Source organism: Passer domesticus, chromosome 14, assembly GCF_036417665.1.
Source record: "Passer domesticus isolate bPasDom1 chromosome 14, bPasDom1.hap1, whole genome shotgun sequence".
NCBI classification, from domain to species: Eukaryota; Metazoa; Chordata; class Aves; order Passeriformes; family Passeridae; genus Passer; species Passer domesticus.
This window is the reverse complement of record NC_087487.1, coordinates 14,139,730-14,164,662: the sequence shown is the minus strand read 5'-3', so window position 1 is coordinate 14,164,662 and position 24,933 is coordinate 14,139,730. Positions and strand designations below refer to the sequence as shown.

At 43.7% G+C, this 24,933-nt stretch overlaps 1 protein-coding gene across 3 annotated transcripts in view; it reads right to left on the bottom strand.

Moving 5' to 3' along the window:
* Positions 1-24,933, bottom strand: part of SV2B (synaptic vesicle glycoprotein 2B) — a 60,671-nt gene that overhangs the window by 22,103 nt on the left and 13,635 nt on the right. For all 3 annotated transcript variants that reach the window (XM_064388651.1, XM_064388649.1, XM_064388650.1), the window contains exon 2: positions 4,691-5,540. In XM_064388651.1, the coding sequence (XP_064244721.1) occupies positions 4,691-5,174 (484 nt within the window). In that variant the 5' untranslated portion in view covers positions 5,175-5,540. The remainder of the gene's footprint in view (positions 1-4,690; positions 5,541-24,933) is intronic.

Below are 24,933 nucleotides of genomic sequence, written 5' to 3'. Positions count from 1 at the left end.
CCAAATCATACCTACACAAAAAGGGGGGTGTTCTCAAATCACAAAAACACCTTTATTTTTTCCCTACTGCTCATGGTGATAATACTCCTTGAGCTAAGCATTTCTAACCGAGAGCAAATTTGCAGCCAGGAATCCGTGCCTGACATGGGCAGGTCTCATCAGGGTGTGGTGGCTGCTGAGCTGGGGCTCCATGGCCATGAGGGGCAAAAGAGGCAGCAAATACCCATGGCAGAGCAAGGGAGCCATGGCTGGGCTTGTCTGTGCTCAGACAGAGAAAAAAAACTGAAGTGGAGAAAAGCCATTGAGCTGTGCAGAGGGGATTAGGATTTACTCTCATATCAGGTGAATTCAGGTCAATGAGAAGCTGGGACCAGATTTTATCTCGGCTGATAATAAAACATCCTCTTCACACAACTAAAAGCAGGCATGCTGTACACATTCTATTTAACCTGACTCACACAGCCAAGCTTGAGTTGCTACATAAAAGCATAATTACTTATAGGATCTATTTTACTGGCTTTTTTTAATCCGGCATTGTGAGGTTAAGAGTCTGTAATATTATATTCGCCTTAAAAAAATTATTAATAAATCATAAAAAGGAGAAGGGAGCCTGAAAAAGCAATTTTATTCTCAGCCTTGGTGTAGCTGTTTTACAGTTATGGGCAAAGCCCTTAAAAATTTCCTTGTCTCAGTTTAGTGAACTGTGAAATGATGATAACACAGCTGCAGCTCTGGGATCTGGGAGGGATGATGCTTTAGCTATGCTTTGAGTTTTTTATATGCAGCATGTGAAGAAGTTTAAAACATTACTATGTCATTATCTTTTATACTTGTGTACTTACTGCTCTGTGATTGCAAACATAATATTTAGTCCCCTAAGAAGTGATTTATAGCATGTAAAGATATATATTTATAGGATATTTCTCCAAATAATGATATTGTGTGCCTTTCAGCAAATATAAAAATACAAATTTTATTACTCTTTTGATTATCCTTAGCATATTAAAAATAATGTTTCCAATAGGCTGAATCATACTGAGAAGGAATACTCTCAGTAAATTTAAGAATTGAATTATTATTTTGACTACTGCTGATGAAAGCTCAGCAAAGCTGATCTCTCAAATAAATATGTAAAAATAAAGTTGTTACACGTTACCAAACTTATTCTTAGCAACTTATAAATTGATTAAATCAAACTGCTAAAATACGTATATTGTTGTTTCTTTTATTTTTGTTGGGTTTTATTTTTGTAATACCCCTGAAATCATCCTTAAAATAGCACTTCTCATAACTGAAAAATTCCAAATACGTATTTGTCCCACTCGGGATATTTAGGGCTAAAATAGCTGTTAATTTGCATCTGATGGTGAGATGTTTATTTTCAGAATGAAATGTAAACGTTTTCTAAGACGTGTCATATCCATTTCACACATTTCATGAAACACCGTGGGCATCTGTTTATTTGCAATTTTTGCATAATTTGGCCATAGTTTGCTTGATATTTTCCCATGACTGCTTTCCAAGGGAGAAAAAAAATATGCAATGTGCAGAGTGTTTAACGCAAAATGTCCTTTTAACAGAAGCTGAACTTCACTAAATTGGTCTTTAGGAGGCATCTGCTTTATCGCTCTTATTTGTCCCTTCCTATTTCTGCTGGAGTTTGATTTTTAACCTGACTTATTTCCTTATTTTTCCCTCCTGGCCTCTCTTGTTATGGCTGAGCCCTTGTATGTTTAAATGTTAGCAGCTGCCTGGAAGTGACCTTAACTGCTCCTGGGAAAACCTGGTTATGTTTCCTTCGCAAAAACTGGGGAGATAATCGATTCCTTGGGAATAAACACGAGCTTATCTGTGGATGTTTATTGGTACACAGGGATAAGGCAAGGGGCAGTAGCTTATGTGTGGATAATATCCCTGCTTCCCTAAAACCGTGGGATAACTGGAGGGAAAGCTGTGCCTGCCCTAATCACCCCTCTGTTCACCCTGTGCAGACACGCTTGTGCAAGGCTGTCACTGCACATTAAAATTGAGTTGAAGACTCTTTGATTGCCACCAAATTAATCTCCAAGTGTAATTGAACCTTGATCAATGTGCACTGCCGTAGACCACCAAGGGAATGGATTCACAGAGGGACATGAGCCTGTCTTGGACACTCTGAGCTTTGTGGGAGATACATTTTTTTTTCTAGCTGCAGGTGGATGGGAGCTGCAGCTATCCTAAGAAAGATTTTGATGATTTTGTTCTTGTCTCCATCAATAGCACTTCCTCAGCCTTCCCCTTGAGAAGCTGATATCTGCTGCCCCAGCTGCTGAGAAAAGACATGAAACCTCCTTGCAGGGGTAGTATTTGGGACATGAGGCTGTGCTGGAGGCAGAGCTGCACCCACACCTCATCTCCCTGCACTGCCCTGCTCTCTGTCAAACCTCCAACCCCCTCTTCCCTGCTGCTGCCACCCTTCATTTGGCAGAAAGGTCTCCTTCCCCTCTCCAGACCCAGAAAGCTGAACTGTTCCCTTCCTGTGCCCTCCAGCAGCCCCCTACCAACCCAAGGCTCATCACACACCCTTTTCTTGATGCCTTGGGCACTCATTACTCACATCACAGCACGGCTGGGCAATGTGAGCCTTTCCAAGCCTTGCTTAATTCATTTCCACAAAGTCACAACCTCAGACCCAGCAGCAGAGAAATGTCCAGCAGGCAAGAAAGGGTGTTTAACAAGTCAGATGGATTGAATCAGAGACCTGCCCCATGTACACCACCAGTCAATAACAACTGCATGCTGCCATAGCCACCCACCCTCCTCCCTGTCCCAAACTAAGATGAACCAGCTTTTATTGTTTTAAGAAAAATTCTTTTTTTTCCTCCATAATGAAGTCATGAAATAGTTTGGATACAAGCAGATTGACAGCAGATCCTCCAAACAAATAAGCTAAGGACAGGAGAAATTGTTCTGCAAAATCAGGTTCTCACAAGCTGTGTTTGAAAGTGGGCAGGAAAGGCAGCAAGGAGAGTTCTCTTCCCCTCATTAGCACTCCCAGATTAGCTCTGAAAGTGCGCAGGAGGCTGGAGCTGGGATTGGATACAGACCCAAATGTCTCCTTGCTTATTCAGAGCTTATCAGAACACCCTGAACTTTCAGCCTTGCAAATACTGAGCTCGAAAAAGCAGAACGCTCTCTCTGGGGAGATTTCGTGTTCATTTTTACCTGTGGTTGGGCCAGAAATACTTCAAAGATAGATTTTCTTGTGACATTTGAAGTTTTCTCATTCAGAAGCCTGCCAGAGCTTGAGCTATACAGAGGTAGATATTTATGGGGTCAGAGTTTCAGAAAATCTCAGCTTTCAGAGAGTCACCAAAATAAATGACCTGCTTTTCAAAAAAGGTCTCATCACTAAAAAGACACCAAGCTTTGTGTCCCACGGGGAGCTGGTGAACTCCAAAGTCCCTTTGAAATCAGGATCTAATTGTGAGAGGTTTGCTTTTAGATATCTGACCGGAGATATTTCGAGCTAGAAATTTTAATGGGTTTGTGAAGCAAAAAAAGTTGCTAAATTCTTTAAGGCACAAAAGTCAGTACAGACCTGGCTAACTATAGAAAGAAGCATCCCAATCCTCAAGTTCAAAGAAAAAAGGGAGAAACAAAAAAGTGAATATGACCTCAGTACACCAAGAGGAGAGATTTGTATAGGGATAATTATCTATTGCCTTTGTCACATGAAAATAATGTCAACAGAATTAAGTCAGTGGCTGGGGTCTAGTCCCAAATCTGCATTTTCCTTGCATCAGGCGGGACTTCTGGGCCAGCTTGTATGACCTAGAGTCCCTGATGATTCCCTGCAATCCCAGTACATGTCCTTCAAGACACACTCTCTCCCTCCTCAACCAGTTATTCCAAAAGCTATTTTATTTCCCTTCCAGATGCTCTGTCCTATTGCGTGGCTGGCTCTCACTACCGACCCTGCTGGATCCTGTCCTGATTCTTGGAGATCTGGGAGGCTTTGCTGTTTTGGCTGATGGAATTTGGCTTGCCTATTGTTCAAGGGAAAAAATTGTTCATCCAAACCTTTCCACCCCGTCTTGGTCCCAATAAATAACTAAGCCTTGTATTTTGACCTCAGGGAGATGTTGACAGTGATGCAAAAGGGATGTTGCCAGTAGCCTCAGCTTTAATCTTCATGCTGCACTTTAATTGCATTCCACAGACCTAAAAAGAAGCCTCCATTGACTAAATCTGATCCAGGACATATGAGCAAACTGAGAAGTCAGCAGACAGAAGGAACTGGCTGCACAGTTGATTTGCCTGTTGGGACTTTGGGCTGAAGAAAAGGGAAACCTGTAGTTTCTAACAGCTTTGAATTTTGATTCACTAGATTCACCTTTAACTTTTTACTTATTTATCCTTGAACACCCTTGAAGTTTTGCCCTGTGGACCTGCAGACTGTGAGCTGTCTTGCCCAGATCCAGCCCACACTGACCAGACTGGCACTGGAGCCACAGCACATTCTGGTACAATTCTGCTGCTCATCAGCTTGTGAACCCCTCCTGAGTCAGATCCACCCAGGCATGACTATGCATGACATACAACACAAGAAGCAAGTCATCAGAAGATCCTGAAATCAGCTGGTCACCAGAAAATGGTGTTCCAGCTGCTTCTTGTTGCATTAGAAGAGCTGTTTGCCACTGGCACTTACCCAGCATCCCTTTGTTGGAACTGGACAAGCACATATCCTTCTCAGCACTGGGGAGAACAAATCCAACCACAAACACCTCCACCCCATCTGCCATCAGTGCCAACCCTAAAACAAAGAAGAGAGTCCACTGGAAGCGTCCGTGGCCACACTCCTCAATGATGTTCTCGTACTGGTGGGCGAGTTGCTCCTCATCCTCCATCCTCTCGGCCATGAGGTCAGCACGGTCTCTGTACTCATCATCCACAGCAGGGGCTCGCTTCTTCTGCTTCTCTTTAATGTCGTCTGGGTGTGGGATGCCTTGGTACTCCCCCTCATAGACCTCATCATCCTCATCGTGGCCCTCTGTGACATCGCTCTGGGCATCCTCTTCCTGCGCGGGCTCATCCCCGCCCCGGTAGTAGCCATCATTGGGCGCGTTGTAGTTGCCATCCTGGTACCTGTAGTCATCTGAGACCTGGTTTGTGTTTCTATATCCATCATCCATCCTGAACGGAGAGTTCTAAGTGCTGCAGGTCACTGTGTAGATATTCTAAAACGGGTATGGATTGGTGCAGTTTCGGGTGTTGGTTACTTGAACATATCTTCCCTCCGCTCTTTGGAAGTGATGGGATGCTCAACTTCCCAGGCTTGGAAGGAGAATTATATATAAAGGTTCTCTTTGACAGAGTCTCACGCAGCTTTTGGTAATGCTTCAGTTTTCAGCTGTCATTTGTGACTTGCTGGCTCCTGTGCCTTGGGTGAGAAAAGCTGCTGTCTGGGGAACAGCGAGGGAACAGCAAATTGCACAGCTGGGGAGCTAGGAGGATTTGACAGGTTTTTCCTGATTCATTGTGGTGCTGAAGGTCATGTCCTGAGAAAGAGGAAACAATAGCAATGAGACAGCAGTAAGCTTGCAAGCACACATGCACTGAGTTTAATGTCCAACATTTTGAATATGTGCTTTTCCTTTGAAAAAATATGGCAACAGAGGAATGTTTTTGCATCATCAAAACCCAAAGCCTCAGAAAAAAACAGAGCATTAAAATGTACCAAGTTCAGTGGGAACCCAAAGTAGAATGTGAAGTACCATGTGGTCCCAATTTCTGTCATTCCTGGAAGTCTTGCCTCCCATATGTGGTCCTGCTTTCCATGGAAAGCAGAACAGCATTGGGCTGGGTTACTGGAAAAGAGCTCTAAGGTTGCTAAATATGTTTCCATCCATCTCCTCAGGGTACACTCATTCCTGGTCCCTACAACTGGCTAGCATCATAATAAGACAAAATATGATCTTGGTTTTCTTTTTCATCCAGATCCCCACATTAATTTTGTTTATTGGCTTCTTCTTTTCCCTAGTGTCTCTCCATCTGTATCCCAGATGCACAACTGGCATACAGAGTCTGCCAAGTCACCAAAAGTCACACCAAGCTCTGTTCTCCCCATATCCAAACATCAACAGGGGATGATTTTTACAGAGAGCAAAAAAACAAAGCTAATACAGAGTCACTGCTGTCTGCAGGGAAAACCAAGAAAAGTCAAGACACATACTCCTTCTGGACACCTGATTTCCATTATTTTGCAGGCAGTTTCCAGCCAGCTGGCTCTGCAGCATTCCCCTGCCTCACACAGCTGTAGACACAGAGCTTGGAAGGAGAAGCACATGGGAAAGGGAGTGGAGTCACGCCAGAGCAGCCAGCACAGCGTAGGCATGCACAGAACGTGGACTTTGCTTTAAGCTTTGAGCTACTTGCCTAAATAAAGTGTAAATGAGGTATGGATTGACATGGGCAGGCACAAGCCTGAGGATGTGTGGGTGTTGTTACCTACACAGTCAGTTGACCTATAGAAGCGCACGCAAACGCACACACTGTAAATAACAGTGCTATATGCAGCTAAAATTACTTCAGAGGAGAAATTCAGTAGCACTCTCTATATTAAAATGCTCAGACGGGCATCACTCCTGCTGCAAATGCTGTGATTTCCTGGCAGCCCAAATGCTCAGGGTAAGGAAGAAGCAGGGGCCTGACTTCTCTGCATGGATTAATGGCCATGCCTTGCCCGTGCTGTTCATGGAACTGCTCCAAGGAACTTCATAAAAGCTTCCTCTGCCCTTCTGTTTATCTACCGGTATATTTGTGGCCCATAATTACAACACAGCCTCTGCAGAACCTGCCAGAACCTCTTCCTTTTCTCTGCTGTTTGTCACCACATTCAACATGTCTCCTCTTCTCTTTCTTTATGCTGAATCACACCGTACATTTTGCATCAAGTGAAAAAGGCAACATAGCATTCTTCCAGGGCTCAAAAAGAGTGATCAATAAAGGAATAGGAAAAAAAAAATTAAAATGCCAAATGCATTCTGATCAGGTTATAATGATCAGGAGTCTACAGTGCAGGGAGGGGTAAAGAGAAACATTTGCATAGGCACCAGAGCTGTTAATGTGCAGGGAAGTTAATACATCTGACAGCCACCAGAAGTACTTAAGTGAGCTCTACAGCTCTTGTTTCAGTGCTGGAGTGTTACCTTTAATGGTTAAAAAAGTCCAAAATTACTTTTGAGTCTCAGAACCTCCCAGTACTGAAGTAACTTTCTTGATTACACAAAGATTTGTGTCATGACTGAACATCATGTTCTCCAAAGCGGTAAAATGTAGTTCCACAGAGACATATTTTCTTTTGAAAAGTAAGGGAAGGACCCTTTTATTTAAAGAGAAAAAACAAAAGAACAATATGTGCAAAAGAACATCAAGCCGTGCTTTGGAAGTCTTTAAGAATCATCTGCTGACAGGTCATGCTTCAAAGTGACCTCAAATATTGGAGCAGGAAGAGCAGTGACCTCACTGTGTTTGTCTCTTTCTGGTTGCCACAGAACTAAATTGAAAACTCGTTTTAGGAAATGAAGTAACAATAACACTAATGATCAATAGCAGAACTGATCAGACTCTGAGTCTCCACAGACCTTATCTCTCTTTTCAAAAGGTAAAAGTATGTTCTTAAAGACCAAGTGCTGGAAATCTTTTTGTTCTCTATTTAAAAGCTGCTAAGGCTTAAAGCTGGGCTCTTTGCCTCCCACAACAACAGGACCAAAGATCACAAACTTAGAAAAGACCTATTGAAGCATCCATGCTCTTTCACTGACACACAAAGTCTGGCATTTACCAGATGGAATCACATCTTGGGCAGCCTAAGAAATAATGGCATGAGCTGATGAGTCTCACAGACCAGTGAGAGTCACCTGTATGGGGAAGAACAAATAATTCAAAGAAAAGGTCATGGCAAAAAATAGTGACTGTTTTCCCATTCAGTTTGTAGGTGGATATTTTCTGGGATCACCCTAGGAGAAGGGGCAGTGCAGAGAAGCAGGCTATAACTTCGGAATGCTACACTTTCTATATTTCACACCGCTTGTTTTCTTTCTTTGCCACATACGCACAGGCTGATTCACTCCAGACCTGATTCTTTAACACCCTTTCACTCAAGCTGAGCTGCACTCACTCATTAACAGCCCCATTTAGCATTTAGATGCGAAATCATGATGTGTCATAAAGATGGCAGGCTTGGGTTGCTATAATTACCCTTCACAGTGATGCATGAGCCTTGAGACAAATATACACATCTCACCAAGCCTATTGTAGCAGGGTGGGTGTCAGTCTCTTCTCCCAGATAACAGCACAACAGGAAACGGCCTCAGGTTGTGCCAGGGAAGTTTCAGACAGGATGTTAGGAAAATTGCATCATCAAAAGGGTGGTCAAGCATTGGAACACTCTGCCCAGGGCAGTGGTGGAGTCACCACCCCTGGAGGTATTTAGTAGACATGTAGATGTGGCACTTGGGGACATGGTTTAGTGCTGGGCTTGGCACTGCTGGGTCAGTGGTTGGACTTAATGATCTTACAGTTCTTTTCCAATCTAAATGATTCTAATTGCAACCTTGGGCCCCTTTAAACTGCCAGTTCCCTTTCTGAGACACACAGGTGAGGTTTAAAGACACAACAAATGTCAGGCTCCTTAAGGCAGAGTCTGTAGGGGCAGGAAGGCAGAGGCAGGAAAGCCTCATTCTGGGTCTGCCCAAAACAGCCCATTAAACTGTGCTGGACACAGAAACCTGGGATACATCAGAATTCAGATCCTTTCCTCATTTCTTTAAAATACACTTTGCACCTTGCAGATTTCTTGTACTCTTTAGCTCTTTAGTTAGCTCAGATGTTGCATACTTAGCCAGGAATTCTGTCATCTGAGCTCTGCAACTTAAAATAGGAGCCTAAAATCTTGGATATCCTCATAATAGAAATGGTGTCTACTCTAGGAAAAGGGATGTTTAAAAAAAGCAGATCAACACCTGCATTTGCCTCTCCCAGAGGGCATATAGGTAAGTCTGGCATGCTGAGGTGATAATGGGGGCTGGAGGGCAGCAGAGCTTGAAGGGGATGCAGAGAAGGGTGATTTTCTTGTGCCTGGTACTAAATGAAGAGAGCCCAGGGCTTGTCAGAGACCTGAGCTCTATCAGAGAACAGAAATAATGTCAAATTAGTGAACAGGGTAGATATAAGAAGGGTTTTCTCATGAAATATTGCACCTTGGGGCATGATGGAGTTTGTGGAAAAGCAAAGAGAGTGAGGATGTTGCTTTGTGGGAGCACAAGCCGTGGGTGCACACACACAAATGCAAAATGCACATCCATGGTGTGGATCCAGCAGGGAGAGAGAGCCAGGGCTGGGAGCTGCCACCCAGGGCCCTTCTGCATGCTCAGAAAGGGAGAACACTCAAAATCAACAGCAGGAGGGAGAGGTTATTCGAACACTAAGGAGAAGGAGCACGACAGGGACACCATAAAAATGCTTTCAAGGGATTTTTAGCATTCACCAGAATAATCCCTGTAAAACAGATGGCAGAGCAGTTTAATATTCTGCCTGAAGGACGACTCCTCCTGCAGAACATCCTCACCCCCAGAGCTGCTTTCTGCTGACAGCAATGGGAAGGTGCCCAGATCCTACAGTGACCACGAGGACATTCTGCAGTCACAAAGCTGACTGTAAAAAATTCCTGAGAAGAAATTTTCCTCACTGAAAGGAGAAAGATGATTATGTAGACAGGCTTCTGAGAAGTTCCAATCTCAGATTCCTAGTGAGGTTGCAATTAATGGATCTGCTTGCACACACGAAGAGACAGATTTTTGAGGTGCCTAAGAAATCACAGCTCCCAGGGGAGCAGCATCCTGGATTTCAGGCAGCCAGCAGTGACAGCAATATTATCAGAGAGGCTGAGCACTGCAGCAATGAGTGATCACTGAGCTGCTGGATGAAGTGCTGCAGGTTGAGCAGCCCTCACAGCTGTGGTTATATGAATATATTAATATATTCGTATATGGGCAACTTGTGTCCCCAAAACCTTAAACCTTAAATACACCAGAATCTGAGGAAAGGAGGTCTCTGTGCTCCCAGCTTCACAGCTGAGGGAAGACCTGTCAGGAAAAGTGCTCCCAGGTCTTTGTCAGATTTTCAATGAAGTCTTGCAGTCTAACATTTTAATTTTTAAACTAATTAAATTTTTTTAACTAAGAAAAATGCTATTTTACCTCAGGATAACTTTGAAAATTTTCCTCCTTCCAACTAGTGTAAATAATAATAAAAATTTCTTTTAAAATCTAAAATATTAGACTGCAACCCCATAATTCACAACAAAAATGCTTTCAGATCAGATCAGGTGCATTATAAATTCTTCATCTTATACTGTAGAAAGTTGCCCTTTTCATTGGCATAAAAAAATAAAAAGAGGTGCATGGAGATATGTTTCAAACTGAAAAAAAAATCATTTAAGAAATGCCATTCTGTCAACTGCTTGATCCATTTTTTATTAGAAGCATTCATTGAAACTGATTTTTTTCCCCCTAAATTATTCAGGTTTGGAAAAATGGCATGTTTTTACCAACAAAAATTGTAACAGGAACTCTGATTATGCTCTCATGTATGTAAAATTATCTCAGGTGCACCTTTAAGAAGACAATATAGAGAAATATGATATAGGAAAAGTAATCCTGCTATTTATATGCATGTGACGAAAAGTACCTGACCTCTGTGAGGCAGAAAAGGGTTTTTCTTCTACAGGGTTCTGATTATTGTTGGGGATTTTTTGGGGTTTTTTTTGGCTAACACTAAAATTGCTGCTGCAGCCACACAATTCAACATCCAGAAGAGAGCTGAGCAATATCATCATTCTCCTGGACAGATGGCAAGGCTGGGTTCTTGGCAAGGATCCTGCAGAGGGAAAAGCAGCAGGATCTGGAGAGAATTTATATGTGAGGGAAGGTAGAAAAAGGAAACAAGGGGTTTTGATTACAGAAACGTAGAAACCAAGTGAAATTGGAAGTCAAGGAGCAAGAATGGGGATTAATGGTGCAAACTATGATCAGAATAAAGGAGGAAATGGCCAGGGAAAGATGGAAGCCCTGACATATTACTGATCCACAAACTGTGGAAAAAAAAGTGTTGTAATAACAGTAGCTCTTGCCTTCATATCCAAGGATTATAAATGCACCTGGTGCCATCTCTGTTAGAGATCAGTCCTAAGCCTTATTAATTCTTGCTTGACTTTTTGCATCTCTCTTTCACTGCCAAAATAGCAAGAGGAAAGTCTCAGAGCACAGGACTCTGAAACACTTTTGGAAGAAGTTGGCTGTGGAAGACTTCACTCAATCAAACCAACCCAACCCAACCCAACCCAACCCAACCCAACCCAACCCAACCCAACCCAATGACTGAACATTATTTTAGGGAATGATTGTATCAAAATAGATCACATCTCTTGCAAGTCTCCAGCAGTCATTTTCCTTCCTTTACCTTTCCATCAAATATCCTAATCAATGGTGGTGAAGAGCAGTGTGTCCCTGGGGAATTTCCAGGAGGATGTTCTCAGATCTGAACACTGGCCAGTGATTAGCTAATGACCTGGTCTCTGTTTTTGAAAATACAGATTAGACCTTGGGATTCAAGTTTCTACTTGAATTCTAGCTAGGTAAAAGAACACTGTATGTATCACTAGGAAAAATATTCCATTCTGATTCCTCTCCAGTCTCACAAGATTGGAAGTAAAATTTATCTGAAATTAATGTCCAAAAGAAACCATGGTCATCAAGCATTCTTGAAGGAGGACTATATCACAGACCCAGGCTGAAAACCCATTGCAACTGGAGCAATATCAGATCCAGTATCATTTCTGAAGTTTCTTTTCTGCTCTTGTTCCAGAGGGACAAGATCATCAAGGAAGGTATATGGGTTTAGACATAATCAAGGAGGGTAAATGAGTTTAGTTTTCTTACTCAGTGGCATGGTAGCCAGAAGCAAAAAGAAGCTGCTTTGCCATCAAAGACAACAAAATTACACAGAAGGGCATGCCAATATATATTTTTCAGGTGTAAAATTATGTGCTAATGGCTACAACAATCAACTGTGTCTGCAAACACAGGAGGCTAGCTGGGTCTGGGCAGCAAGGGATTTAAAAATCAAAGTCTGTAGCAGAGCCTACCATTTAAAAGAATTTGCTTTGAACTGTGGAAAAAGAGGTGTCTTTTGTTGTAGCTTCAGAGGAGAGCAGTATTAAGTGAAAACTAAGGAGAAAACTAGTTTCTCCTGAAACTTTTTTATTATTAAGAAATTGTTTGATAGATATGTAACACAGGTTCAAAAACTCTCCATGGAGCTTGTTAAGCAAGCTATCTGTGCCACAGATTCTGTACAGAAGAGCAAAATATTTGAAAGTCATTGACTTGAAATCATCTGATTCAAAGGATTGACTTTCAGTAGTACAGATGGCACCTACTGACTGCTCCCCTTCAGCACAGGTGGGACAGGTAGGGTGAAAGTCCTCTGTGCAGTGTAAAAAACATTGATTTGCTCAAAGATGCTGCCAGGGTCTCTGGGACAGGACTCATTTATTCACTGCTCCCACAATGTATGTTGGAAAAGATTGGTACAGATGCAGCCCTGGTATATCAAGAAATACAGAGAAACCAGAGCTGGAGTATTTAGTGAGTTACCAGCAGCCCTGATTAATTATTTAGAGAAAGCATTTTAGTTCAAAATTCCCTGCTGCAGAGTTTATTGAAGTTCTCCTACAGTTTCTGGATAATCTCTATTGATCTGTGGTGGGTTTTACACATTCCCAAGCAGGTGCACACTGTGTATGCTTGTTCCACCAGGAGAAAATACTTATTGCATTATTTGATCCTACAGCCCTGCATTACACAATGTTCTGTGAGGAGAAACTATTGTCTTTGAAGCTGAATCATTTACAGGAGCCCTTGGATTTGGAAGCAGAGATGGAGGGGGTATGAACACAAATAGTTCAGTAGTTTGATTGAACTGACCTGATTTATGCTGAGTAAGAATCTGGCTGCACTGCTCCAATGCCTTTACATTTTTTCATCCTCACCCATCCCACTGGGGGAGATTTCTGGTTTCCAGCACGCTGCACACTAAAATGCCATTGCCTTATGTGGTGGTGGTGGTAGTGACTCATAGCAAAGTGGCTGTGGGCTGAATTCAGCTTGTAATCCACTATGTTGTGTTATGAACTAAGGGACAGAAAGTCCCCCAGACTGTTAGAAGGAGATTATACCCTGAAGTCTGATACTGTGCTGGTGCAGATGCTTTAAAGGTCATATCTAAGACAGTATGTGCTACAGCAAGCTGGCACAGCAAACATGCAGCAGATGAAAGAAGGAACAAGCATCAGTCAAGAAGAATAAACAGATTTTTCTGAAGTTAGGGGCACAGACTAGCAAGCTGGGTGTTCATGAGATAGATACAGAGAGGAGTGTTCAACAGTAGGAGTTGGAAAGCAATGGCTTAGCAGCACATATCTATATAAGGAGGGACAGACTACACATTAGGATTCCAGAGAAAGGCCATAAAAGGTCAATTTGACAAGCTGAATATGGATAATGAGTTGAGACAGATGGTGTAAGAGTATGGGAGCTAATAAATAATGAACAGACTCGCTTCAAGGAGCAAACACGGCAGAAGTCGCAGCCGAGAGCTTAGTCAGAAGGGAGGTGGTGAAGGGAAAAAGAACAAAACCAGGGAGGATGGAGGAGAATCACAGCAGGAGGGCTGGTGCCAGAGTCTTGTGGAAATGATAATTTACCCAAAGAAAACTTAGAAGTGCATATGCCTGAGGTAGAATTTGGACGTCTTACTGAGTTTAACAATTTTTTAGCTGAGCAATTACTCACAGTCTCTAAACTTCTTCTAGATATCTATTTCCTCTTCTCCTCCTCTCCCTTTACCACAGCACCTAAGCAGCCTACAGTGCTCCCAAGTCCCATCAAAGGCTGGGAAAAATGCTCAGGTTTGTTTTCCACATCATGACTTGAAGCAGAGAGAGACTAAAACAGTGTTTGAGCATGGAAATGGAAATGTTGTATGCTGTCTCCCGTATTCCAGGGACCTTGTGTACAAGCAAGGCAAGGATTCATTCCCATCTTCAAACCCAGCTATCCTCCACATGATGACCAAGACAAAGGTGAGCTTTGCTGCCCCACTGACATTTTCCTTCATGTGGAGCTGAGGCACAAACCCCAACCTGGACACCAAATAATACTCAGAGGTGTCCCAATGTAGATGCAAATAAAGGAGCTTTCCCAAAATCACCTGGGGGAGCCATGTCAGAGCCAAACAAACAGCACATGTTTCCATTTCCTTGTCTTTTTAAATATCATAATGAGCTAGAATCTTGGAGGGTTTACTGCTTATTAATAAACCAGCCTCTCTATCAGCATTGCACCTGGCAGTGTAAACCAATAGGAAACTGGATGTTTATTCAGAACAACAGTGCCCTGGTGCCCTTTCATGAATTTGAGCATTTCTACGTGTGTTTGCCCTTGGACAGCTTATTAGGTTTAACCTGACTGGGCTTGGAGGCCCTGACAAGCTCCCAGAGAGGACTGTAAGCAATAACCTTGGAAGGAAACTGCTTGCAATTCAGCAGATTCTGCCTGTGTCAGACAGCAAACATCCCTGATTAACTATAAACTGCTTAGCTTATTGGCAAAGATGTGCCTCTGGCTACAAAGGGGATTTTTATTTCATCACACTTGCAACCTGAGTTATTAAATAATGAGCTGCTTAATTAACTAATTCATTAATACATGGCTGTGATGAATAGATTTGCTACAGAGCCATGAAAGCAGAAAAACCCTGAGTGATTTCTAAGTACTGCTTTCTTTCAGGAGGGATTTTATTTGAGCAAGTATCCTTATTAAATACCCCTTTCCTTCTTTTTCCTGCCCCTACCTAACACAGCTGCCTTGAGGTCTGCCACATCTGTTTGCCCCCAGCACTCCATGCTTTATCCTTTCCTCCTTTCTGCCTTGCTCCCCCTTTCCTTTGGATCCATGCAGATCTTCAGAGTGTGGTGCCACAAAAGGACCCTTTGCCCAGTGCTCCCACACTGCTGAGGCCAGGGTGGCCTCATCATCCCCAATCTCAGATGGGAGGTGACTTTGGTGTTTCAGGTTCTGATAAAAACCCATCACTTATTGCCCATGATCACCTTCCCATTGCTGGGGGACCAACCAGCCTCCCCACTCCTGGAGACAAAATAATTTACTGCACCTCACCGCAGCCTTTGCAGGGTTGTTATCTCCTGTTTTCTGTGGTATTGGAGTGTGGTGAGAAGGAGCTCTAGCAGAGACATTTCCACAGGCTGGAAGGCACTCCTGCCATCAGGAACAGCTCTTTCCCAGCCCAGGATGCTCAGGCATCACTCTCTCAGACAGCTGCTCACCAGCCCCAGTGAAGTGTACAGATGCAGTGGCCATGCCAGAATTCTCTCCTGTTGCCAGAAATCCCCTGTAGCCTGTCACAGACACAGCCAGCCTTATGCTTCCATCATGCCCTTTAATGGCCTTGATCCCTGCGTTTCCCTTTGGGGCTGCCCAGTGATCAAGGCTAAAGGGGCTCAGTTATTATGAGATCAGATAAAAAGGGTGGTTCTCAAAACAAACCCAGCCTCTTTCTTTTCTGCATAAGACCTCCAAAACAATTGTATTGTGGCCTCAAGGGCTTTCAAAATTGCAGATGTACTGTTCATTATGCACCTTGCCTGTGGAGAAATACAAGTGCAAGCAGAAGCAAATTTAAAGAGGCTCCTTTCAAGGTGAAGTGGCAGGGAAAATACTGGAGCATTGCCTTTTGCTCCATTCATGTTCACGGCATTTTGATTAGTTTAACCTTTTTTTTTTTTAATATGAGACACTACTGAGGAGACCTGAACCTTGTAGCAACCGTGATCACTCAACAGATTCCATTATCTAGCTATCAAATTCACTATGTGCCCCACGTGTATCACTGCAGCACAAACAAAACATACCCACAGAGTGATGTCTTCTTCTGTAAGGAGGCAATTTGCAAAGCCTGTCTGAGCTGTGCCTTGAATATCTCAGATTCTCAGATCTTTGAAGAACCTGTTTTTGAAACCGGTGTCTTGAAGAAAGTAATAAAATATTGCCATAGGGCCTGAAATATGTTGGTATTGATTTACTAGCAACCTCACACAAAGCAACTCCACATTTATGTTTTTATACTCATGAAGGATTTTGACTCAAAACAGCACCCAGCAGTATTTTTGCACCTGCAGAAGAGGAGAATTGATAATTTGAGCATGTGCAATGGGCCCCTTAACATTTTGGAAAGTTGGATTGCCTGGCAGTGGTTTTTCCTAAGCCTCCTTCATTCCTTTTTTGTTCCTGCGGGAGCCTTTAGGGATAGGTCTTTGCAAGAGGAGCTCATTTACACAGAGCCTGAAGCTTGGCCAATATTCTGACAACCCAAAGTCATGTGGCTTTCAGCTGTGCCATGGGACATTTGCTGTCTCACAGCCTTCTGAAATGATGTTTGTGCCTCTGTGCAATAGAGAAGGAAAGGAGGAAAAAACTGAAACAAGAAGATACTGCAGGAGCCAAAGAATGAGAGAAAGCAACATCAGAGCATGAAATTAAGGAAAGGAGGCAGGAAAAGGCAGGGGATGGTGAAGCCCAGGAAGGTAGGGAAAGAAAAAGGCACAACAGTATCAGTCTCAGAAAAAAGTAAAAAGAAGAAAAGCAAACAAAACACCCCCCTGTTAGGCTCAGCACTTCATAGCAGTGAGAAGACTCTGCATGTGCTTCCCAAACACACAAATAAATTCCTGCATTCAGGTTGGACATTAATGATGAAAAAGCTTCATCTCCCCAAATTAATAACCACAATACATCATCAGGCTGTAGCACTACACCCCGTGTGTATGCAGAGAGAAAATCCTCAGCATCACCTGTCGAGGCAGAGGAAGGATTTAGCTGTTATTTATTGCTCAGTGTGACTCATGCCTGTGGGCAGGGGCGCGACAGTACAGATGGGAGTTAAAATCAGACTGCCAGCGGGGGAATTTATGCCAGGAGAGTTGAATTCAGGCAACTTCTGCTTATGTTCTACCTGGAATTTCTCTATAAAATATGAAAAGAGTAAAAAACATATTGAAAAATATATGCCTGTGCAGACATTTGTTAGGACTCAGGTTTTGGTTAGAGGAGAGATGGCTTAGTGACTTGGGCAACATCAATAACTCTGTTCAGTTTTCTCTAATGCCTTCTCTAAGGCAAGGCATTTAGTTACCCTTAGGTTTAGTTCTTTGTCTGCAAAATAGCTGTAATAACTTGTTTTTTCTACCTGTCAGAGATTGTGTAGGGAAAACAGGCATAACTACAAAAAGAATCTTGGAGCCACTGGTGAAAACTCAAAAGTTCACCCTTCTGGACCTCAGCCTGTCCTTGCCAAGACCACTGTGAAGTTGTAATTATGCTCACAAGGACAGAGTTTCCTGTGAATGACCCTCAATGTGCTGTTTCTGATCAGAATCAAGAATATTTTCAGCATGTTTCATAGCTCTCCTTCAGTGCCTCTCATTGCAGCCCCAGCCAGAGAAGACATGTAAGGACTTGAAGAGTCATCAGACTCTCTAAAAATGAGAAGGCAACTGAGAGAGATCCTGAAGCTTGAGCATCCCATGCAAAAGAGACACTCTGGCTTTCAGAAGTGGGGGCAGGTAGTTTTTGAGCTGTTCCCACTGTCCAAGTGTGCTCCTTCCTGCAGATACTGAAGTGAGGGGCATCCCACAACCTGCTCCCAAAACCCAGACTCTCTGACCCAGCTCAAGGAGCTGTACAGAAGAAATGCAGAATTGAGGGACTGAGGTGGGCAGCTGCATTTGGCCCCATCTGAGCATTTCATCTGTCACTGTGTCATTACCCAGCTTCCAGCCCACATCCTGACACGCTGAGACCAAACCCTGCCAAGCTCCTCAGGGCTGGTTTGGCTGCCTGTCCTTTTCACAGTCATTTTGACAGTCCAGAGCTCCAGCAGAGCTGGCCGTGCTCTGTGTGCTGCAGAGCCAGGCACAACAGGACTCAAAGAGCTGCTCTTGAAGAGCATGTCAGGGACTGGCTACCAGGATTTGGGCTCCACGTGCCCCCCTATTGCAAACCCTCCCCAGCAGTGTTCCTCCAGATGGGCAGATGTGTGGGATCAGGGAGCAAGGGCTTTCCTCCTGCCCCTGCTTTCCCTGGCCTCACAGATTTTGCAGGTGCTCCTGAATTTGGCAGCCCCTGCAGGTGCTGCAGCCTGAAATGTGTTGTCACACTTGCTGCTGATGCTGCTCCTCCCCACCAGGCTGCAGAGGTCCTGCCCTGTGCCCCAGCACAGAGCTCTGGTTCCACTGCTCCCCTCAGCCCCAAGGCACTCCTGCAAGGCTCCTTGTCAGGACTGAGAGTCACTCACTGGCAGATGGGTCTGGTGGCCAAGAGGCTGCCAGATTAGCACACACCCAAGATCTGTGTCAGCTGGAAGGGAAGGCACAACAAGGCAGCAGCTTCTAAGGGGCCTCCATGCAGTGTCTGCCTTCCTTACCCTCTGGGTGGGCTCCATTTCCAAGCATATTTTGGGACAGGGAAAACATCTCTTGCAATGGGGAAGGAAAAAAACATCACTCTCTTTGTCCTCAGAATGTAAATGAGATGGACTTGCAGTCTCATAATAGGAGACAAAGGGACATTAAAGAAATTTGAAAGGCAAGAGATTAAAGATTAATTTCCTTCTTGCACAAGGAAATTCCTATTTGCACACTAACCTGTGGGGCTCCTGGGAATAAAAGGCAAGGTCTTGGAAACATTAAAAAGCAGAGATTGGATGTATTTGAGGAAAGGAAGGTCAGTTTCATCTGAGTTACTTTTTCTACAACATTTCTTTTCTACTGGGAGAAATAAGATCTTCAAGGCATGAGGCAAACATCAAGAGGATTTCACTCTGGTCTAGGCTGATCTGTAAGTATCCACCAAGTTTTCTTGGCCATATTTGCTGGTGCCATCTGTCAGAGAGGGCATCCAAACTAGATACTTCCCTGGGCTGTCAGTCCTGGGTAGCAGTAATAGGAAGACTCTGGAATGTTTTTCCCTTCACCTGCTACTCTGAGACTATTGACACAGAAATGACACCAGAAGATAAAGTGATATCTCAGCAAATGGCTTCTGCTCCCCACAGGGAACAGAGAATTACAGTCTATCACACCTGGAGTAAAGACGAAATAAATTCAAGGCTTTGGCTAGAAGCAGCAATCCTGGGTGATATATGGGAGAAGGCAGGAGGAACTGGAGTGTGAGAGCAGGTGTCCTCCAGATGACAAGCCTGGGGGGTTTAGCTGGCAAACTTCAAGGGGATAACAAATACTTCAAGGCAGATAATGTTAGTGCCTCTTCAGGGGAAAAAGGATAGGATATCCCAGGTGAAGAAAGTGGCAAGGAGGTGATGATCAGAAGTTATTTATCAAAGTGTAACCTCACACTTCCCTGTCAGGGAGCCAGGGAATGGCTGACAGACTGCCAGGTGAGGCATTTGGCCCCTTGTGGTTTTTAAAAAGTTTTTAGCAAGACATTATCTCATAAAATCTGCTGTCTGAAAGGTCTGTCAGTCCTCTACAGAGTGTAGGTGACAGCTTTACCTGCTTCCTAAGTGTCCCCTGTCCAGATGTCCTCATCTAGGCTCTCCTTCCAAGATTCTGCAGGAGGTCTCTGTTCAACAGCAGCTGCACTGAATTTGTAAAGTGTGAATTTGGGGTACCAGAGTTTAATGCAGGGATGAGAGGACTGCAGAGGTTTGCTGTCTGCAAGCAATGTACCCTGAAAATTTACTGTGAGATGGGCAGGATTTTCTCTGGGAAATAACACCCCTAATTGTTTTGAAATTACTCTCCTCCTTTGGTGAAAACAAAGAAAATGTCTCTCCCTGAGGATTCCCAAACTGTTGCTGTCTCTGAACATTGCAAACTGTGTAGTCAGAGCTGGGTGACAGCACAGTGGTGCCACTCACTGCAGTGGATTGCAAACACAGCAGGGCTTTGTGAGCCCAGGTCTATCCCTGATATTTCCCTGTACACCCCAAGGCTGCCTCAGTGCTGTTCCTACAAACCAACAGCCACCTCTGCTCTGCTCATTTAGGGCACCCACCTGTCCCAGCCAGATCAGAGCCAGGCTGAGCTCCCTGGTACAGGCAGGGAAGTTTTGCCTGACTTTTCTCTCTGCTTCTCCCATTCGTGGCACTTTGCAGGAGGGAAGCACTGACTGTGGTCTCTGCAGCAAGGGGTTTCCCTGCAGCATGACATCATGCACAGAGCTCCCCTGGCTCAGGGACAGGGCTGATTTCTTCTGGTAGAGTAAACCTGGCTGCCGAGAGAAGGCAAAGCTGCTGATCCTTCACTCCAGCACAGCACCCCCAGCACAGCCCCCAGCCACAGAGCAGCTCCTTCCAGGCTGGTTTCCACTCCAACCTGACAAATCACCCACAGATGGCTGAGCACTGCTGACTTTCTCTGCTCAAAGGTGGCCATGGTTTCCAGCTTTCCTGACCTCCCTGCTCCTTTCTAGCTCAGTCATTCTGTGGGATATTTTTTTTTTTTTTGCACATTCCATGTACTTTTTAGGAACTTACAACTGACATTGGCTCATGCTGCTGGTCTGTTTGCCCCTGAGCATTGTCTGTATTTAAAGTATGCTAAAAATCACCTGTGCTTTGCTGTAGGAGACCATGTGAAGAGAGAGTTGGAGAATCTGAATCAGCCCCCTGAGCTGTTTAACTCTGAGAGGGGTAAGATCAGAGGATATTTAATTACGTTCCTAATTACAGCAGGTATTAACTGCAATAAAATCACCTGTGTTGGGATCCCAGAGCAATGTGAGCTGGAGATTTTGGAGATATGCATTGCATAGATACACACAATTATTCCTTTGGCTTGATCCCAACTGCAGGAAAAGTGAACTGCACTATCATTGACTGAAGATTTAACTCTAATGTGTCATTTATTCTTTCCACAATAAAAGCAATGTAAAGAAATCACACATGGGTACAGAGGGGTTAAATACCATCAAGACCCACTGTACTTCAATCCTAAAGTAAAATCAAAATAATAAAAAAAATGGGATCACTATTGGAAAGCCCATATCTTGCTTGAAGAAAAAACACCTTATCTCTCTTTTCTGCATCTCTTCTAAAAATACAGCCCTGCTGAGGGAAACAGAGATTGTTTCTTCCACATGATTCTGATTAAGAGCCCAGAAATTGGGGAATCTATTAGAAATCAGGGGAATGATTTTGAATGTTTAAAAAAATCAATCTGTTTTCTACTCCTTGCTTGTTTGTTTCATCAGGCTGATAAAGTAGGAAAAAGCATCAAAAAAGAGACTGGTTTTCTATGAAAAAAAGAGGTGCTAATAATGATTTTTCTTTACAAAAGTAATATTTTTCTTGAAAAGTTGGCTGGTTTTCCCTGATTCAGTGATCTGTAGTGGCTTCAGTAATTTTCAGCACAAATGGGCAAAGGCAAACATTTGCTTCTTCAACATTTCTAATTTGTCCAGAACAGGTCCCTTTTCTTTTGAGAATAAAATTTTTGGATGAACATTCTTTGACCAGAGGGAAGGAACACGTTTTTCAAAGAGAGATGGGGAGTTTCTCTTTTCCATGAACCCATTGGCTTAACTGGGTGGTACAAAGGGACTCTCCAGCTGGACCCAGCTCTGCTGGGACATTTGCAGCGGATGTGAAACCCTGAAATTCAAACTGATGCTGAAGTTTAGACAAAGCTTCCTGACAGTAACATTTCTGGGGCTGAAGGACAGCATCTTGAGGGGACAGACAGAAACCTCATCAGCAGAGCTGCTGAAAATCAAATTGCTGTTAGTAACCTGTAAGTGTGAACCTGCTCTGGCTGTACCTCTGAGCCAGAAGTTTTAAGAGACCTTTGTCTTTAACCCTTCTATGACATAAAGATGGAACAGACACCACAGCATGGCAGGAGGGGGTCAGTGCTGCTGTTGGCTTCCAACTTGCACAGGGTGTGAGGAGCAGCTTGTTCTCTACATCAGCCCAGTGGCAGGTAGATTAAACATCAGGTGGTACCTGGCTGCTGAAAAGAGCATCCAAATGCCACCCAGCATTAAGGGGATAAGGCCAAGGCTGCCAGGAGATGTTAAATCCAGGGAACTTTATCTGTCTGTGTGTTTCTCTTGAGTCATTGTTGCTTTTGCAGTGGAGGAGCCCTTCACTGCAGGCAGAGCAGAGTGCTGCAAGCCTCGGGGAGGGCTGAGGCTGATGAAATATAGATGGGAGCCTGGCAGGCTCCTTGGGCTGGGTAAATACATGCACAGTAATTGACTCCATCTGAAAGCAAGAAATGCTCTGCAGAAGTGTTCAAAATCAGCTTGTTTAAGTGTGATATGCATATTTGACTCAGCAATCACTGAGGAAAAAAGAAAGAAAACCTCTGTGATGAGTAACTGAGTAGTAACTAACAGGTAACTCCATTTTCAACCTTTCTCCATTTTTACTCCACCTGTTTTCCATCATCCACTCAGGAGATGCTATCTCTGATGTCCTATAGAAGAAGAATCTGATAAAAGCAGATGCAGCACAGGCACAATATCCCAATCCAAACTACTTACAGTCTCCAGAACACTCCCAAAGAAAACATCTGCCTACCTGGAACCAGCAGGAAATGGAGCTGCTGATGCACAGATCATGCCATGGCCACTGCCACAATGAACATTTGGTTACAGCTCTCTTCCAGCTGCAAGGACAGGAATTCCCACTGGGATGCCCTGAGCTCATGCAAACCTGTGAAATTACTAAAGGCTCTGATTGAGGGTCCTGCCTGTCCTTTCTATATCAGCTGGATCCTGGGAGATCTCTGCCTTTATGTGTTTTAACGACACATGACTGGTCAGAACAAGCCACTGCTTCTGCAATCACAGTAAATGAATTATTTCTAGGCACCTCTCAGGAGCCTCTCGTGTTTAACTGGATCTCCCTCACTTGGAGCAAGCAAGATTTCCCCTTCCTAGTGAGAAGTTGAAACCTGAATGACCATGCCTGTCAAGGCAAGGCACAAGTCCAGACATGAGCAAGCAGGGCCAGATGGATGTGAAATGCAGCCATGTAGGAAGATTCTGGACTGAACTCTCATGTAGATTGAACCTCATGATGGAGTCTCACAGCAGAAACAGCAACAGCATCTCCTGCTCAAACAGGAATTTGAAACATTTCAAAACAGATATTGAAAATTATTTTTGCTAACAGCAGGGATGAAATTCATCCCAAACCCACTCAGCTCCGAGATGCGTCTGTGGACAAATTAGTAATGCCTAGTATCCTATATCTGCCCACTAATTAACTCAGCAGCCGCTGCCAGAGTTAATCAGGGAAGCAGCTCCATCATCCCCAGTACCCCCACAGGGCAGGGATCCACCAGCTGCCACCTCCCACGTGCTGGAAAGGCAGGGCAAGGAGCTGCTGGTTTTGCTGCTGTTAAAGGCCACTGAAGCTCCTGCCAGCTCCCGTGGTTCTGTACACCCAGGGGCATCCCTGGGTGTTTGTGGATATCTGTGGATGTCCCTGAGCTCCACCACACCACCACTCCTGCAGCCAAGGAGCTTTTTCCATCCAGGGAAGATCCCTCCATACAGAGTTCCTCCCACACACTTTACACTGATAGAAAGGAGGGATTAAAGGAGGAAACTAAACGAGAGCTACACTTATTAATTGGAAAAATACAAAGGTTTCTTCTATAATTCAAGTGCCACGGACTCTGCTGGAGCCTTGTCCCAGAACTCTTGGGCTGCTGCCTTCCCAAAGCACCTCAAGAGGAAAATCCTAATTCAGGGAGATGTACAGGAGATCAAGACCCCTGGGGAGGGTCTGTTCTGAGCTGAACTATTTACCTATTTACCTGGGGGGCTTAATTCCGTCCTGGGGGTTTGGCAGGCTGGGTATTCCTTCCCATTTGAGGGAAAAGTTGTGTAGCACAAATGTAACAGACTTCATTTGCTTCCTTACTTGCCGTGCATTTCTGCTGAGCCACAGGGGCTCAGATGCTGTGAGCCTGCCAAAACCATGGTATTATTTCATAGCACATCGGAGGGAAAAACCCCTCAACAATAGTTAATTAAATAATTACAATGAGGTTCTGCATTTTTCAGTGCACTGTTGGGAGATGGAAATTCTGGATGTTTTTGTAATCAAATGGCTTATCTAAATCTAGTAGGAATTCAAAACTGTTTTAGAATTTGATTTTTAAATGTCAAAAGAAATATTTTCTTTTGGAAATCTTCCAGCTGGAATATTTCCCAGTGCAAAAACTTTTCTTATAATTATGAAAAAAATAATTGAAATTGAAGAGCTCTGAAAGAATGAAAAAGATGCCAAAATGATAGCAAATGACTTTCACTATGAACACACATCCCATTTTAATAGCAATCTTGATTTTTAATTTGATTTCAATTATGTTATGGACCACAACCTTAGGGCTGCAGATTAATCCAGATTTGCTCAGATGAGAACCCATCCATCAGCCCTGCTGTGACTATGTTCTTCTAATCAGATGCAATTAACAACTGTCATGAAACACTAAAAAACCACTTACAAACTGCTTTATGACTCCCATAAACTGAACTGATTAATGCAATTTTTGAAATCAAGTTTCAATTAGGTCCAAAGAATAATGAAAACTCAGATTCTGCTGTGCACATATCACTGTGGTCTGAGCAAGGAAGATAAATATCTCTTTTTTCCTTATCATTGGGGGAAAAAAGTGCTGCTAAATGCCTTGTTATGTGTAGCAAATCTTGGCCAGTTCACTCAGGCTGTAAGTAAGCAAAGCTTTGCTGGCATGTTTACTCACAGGCTTTTCTAGAC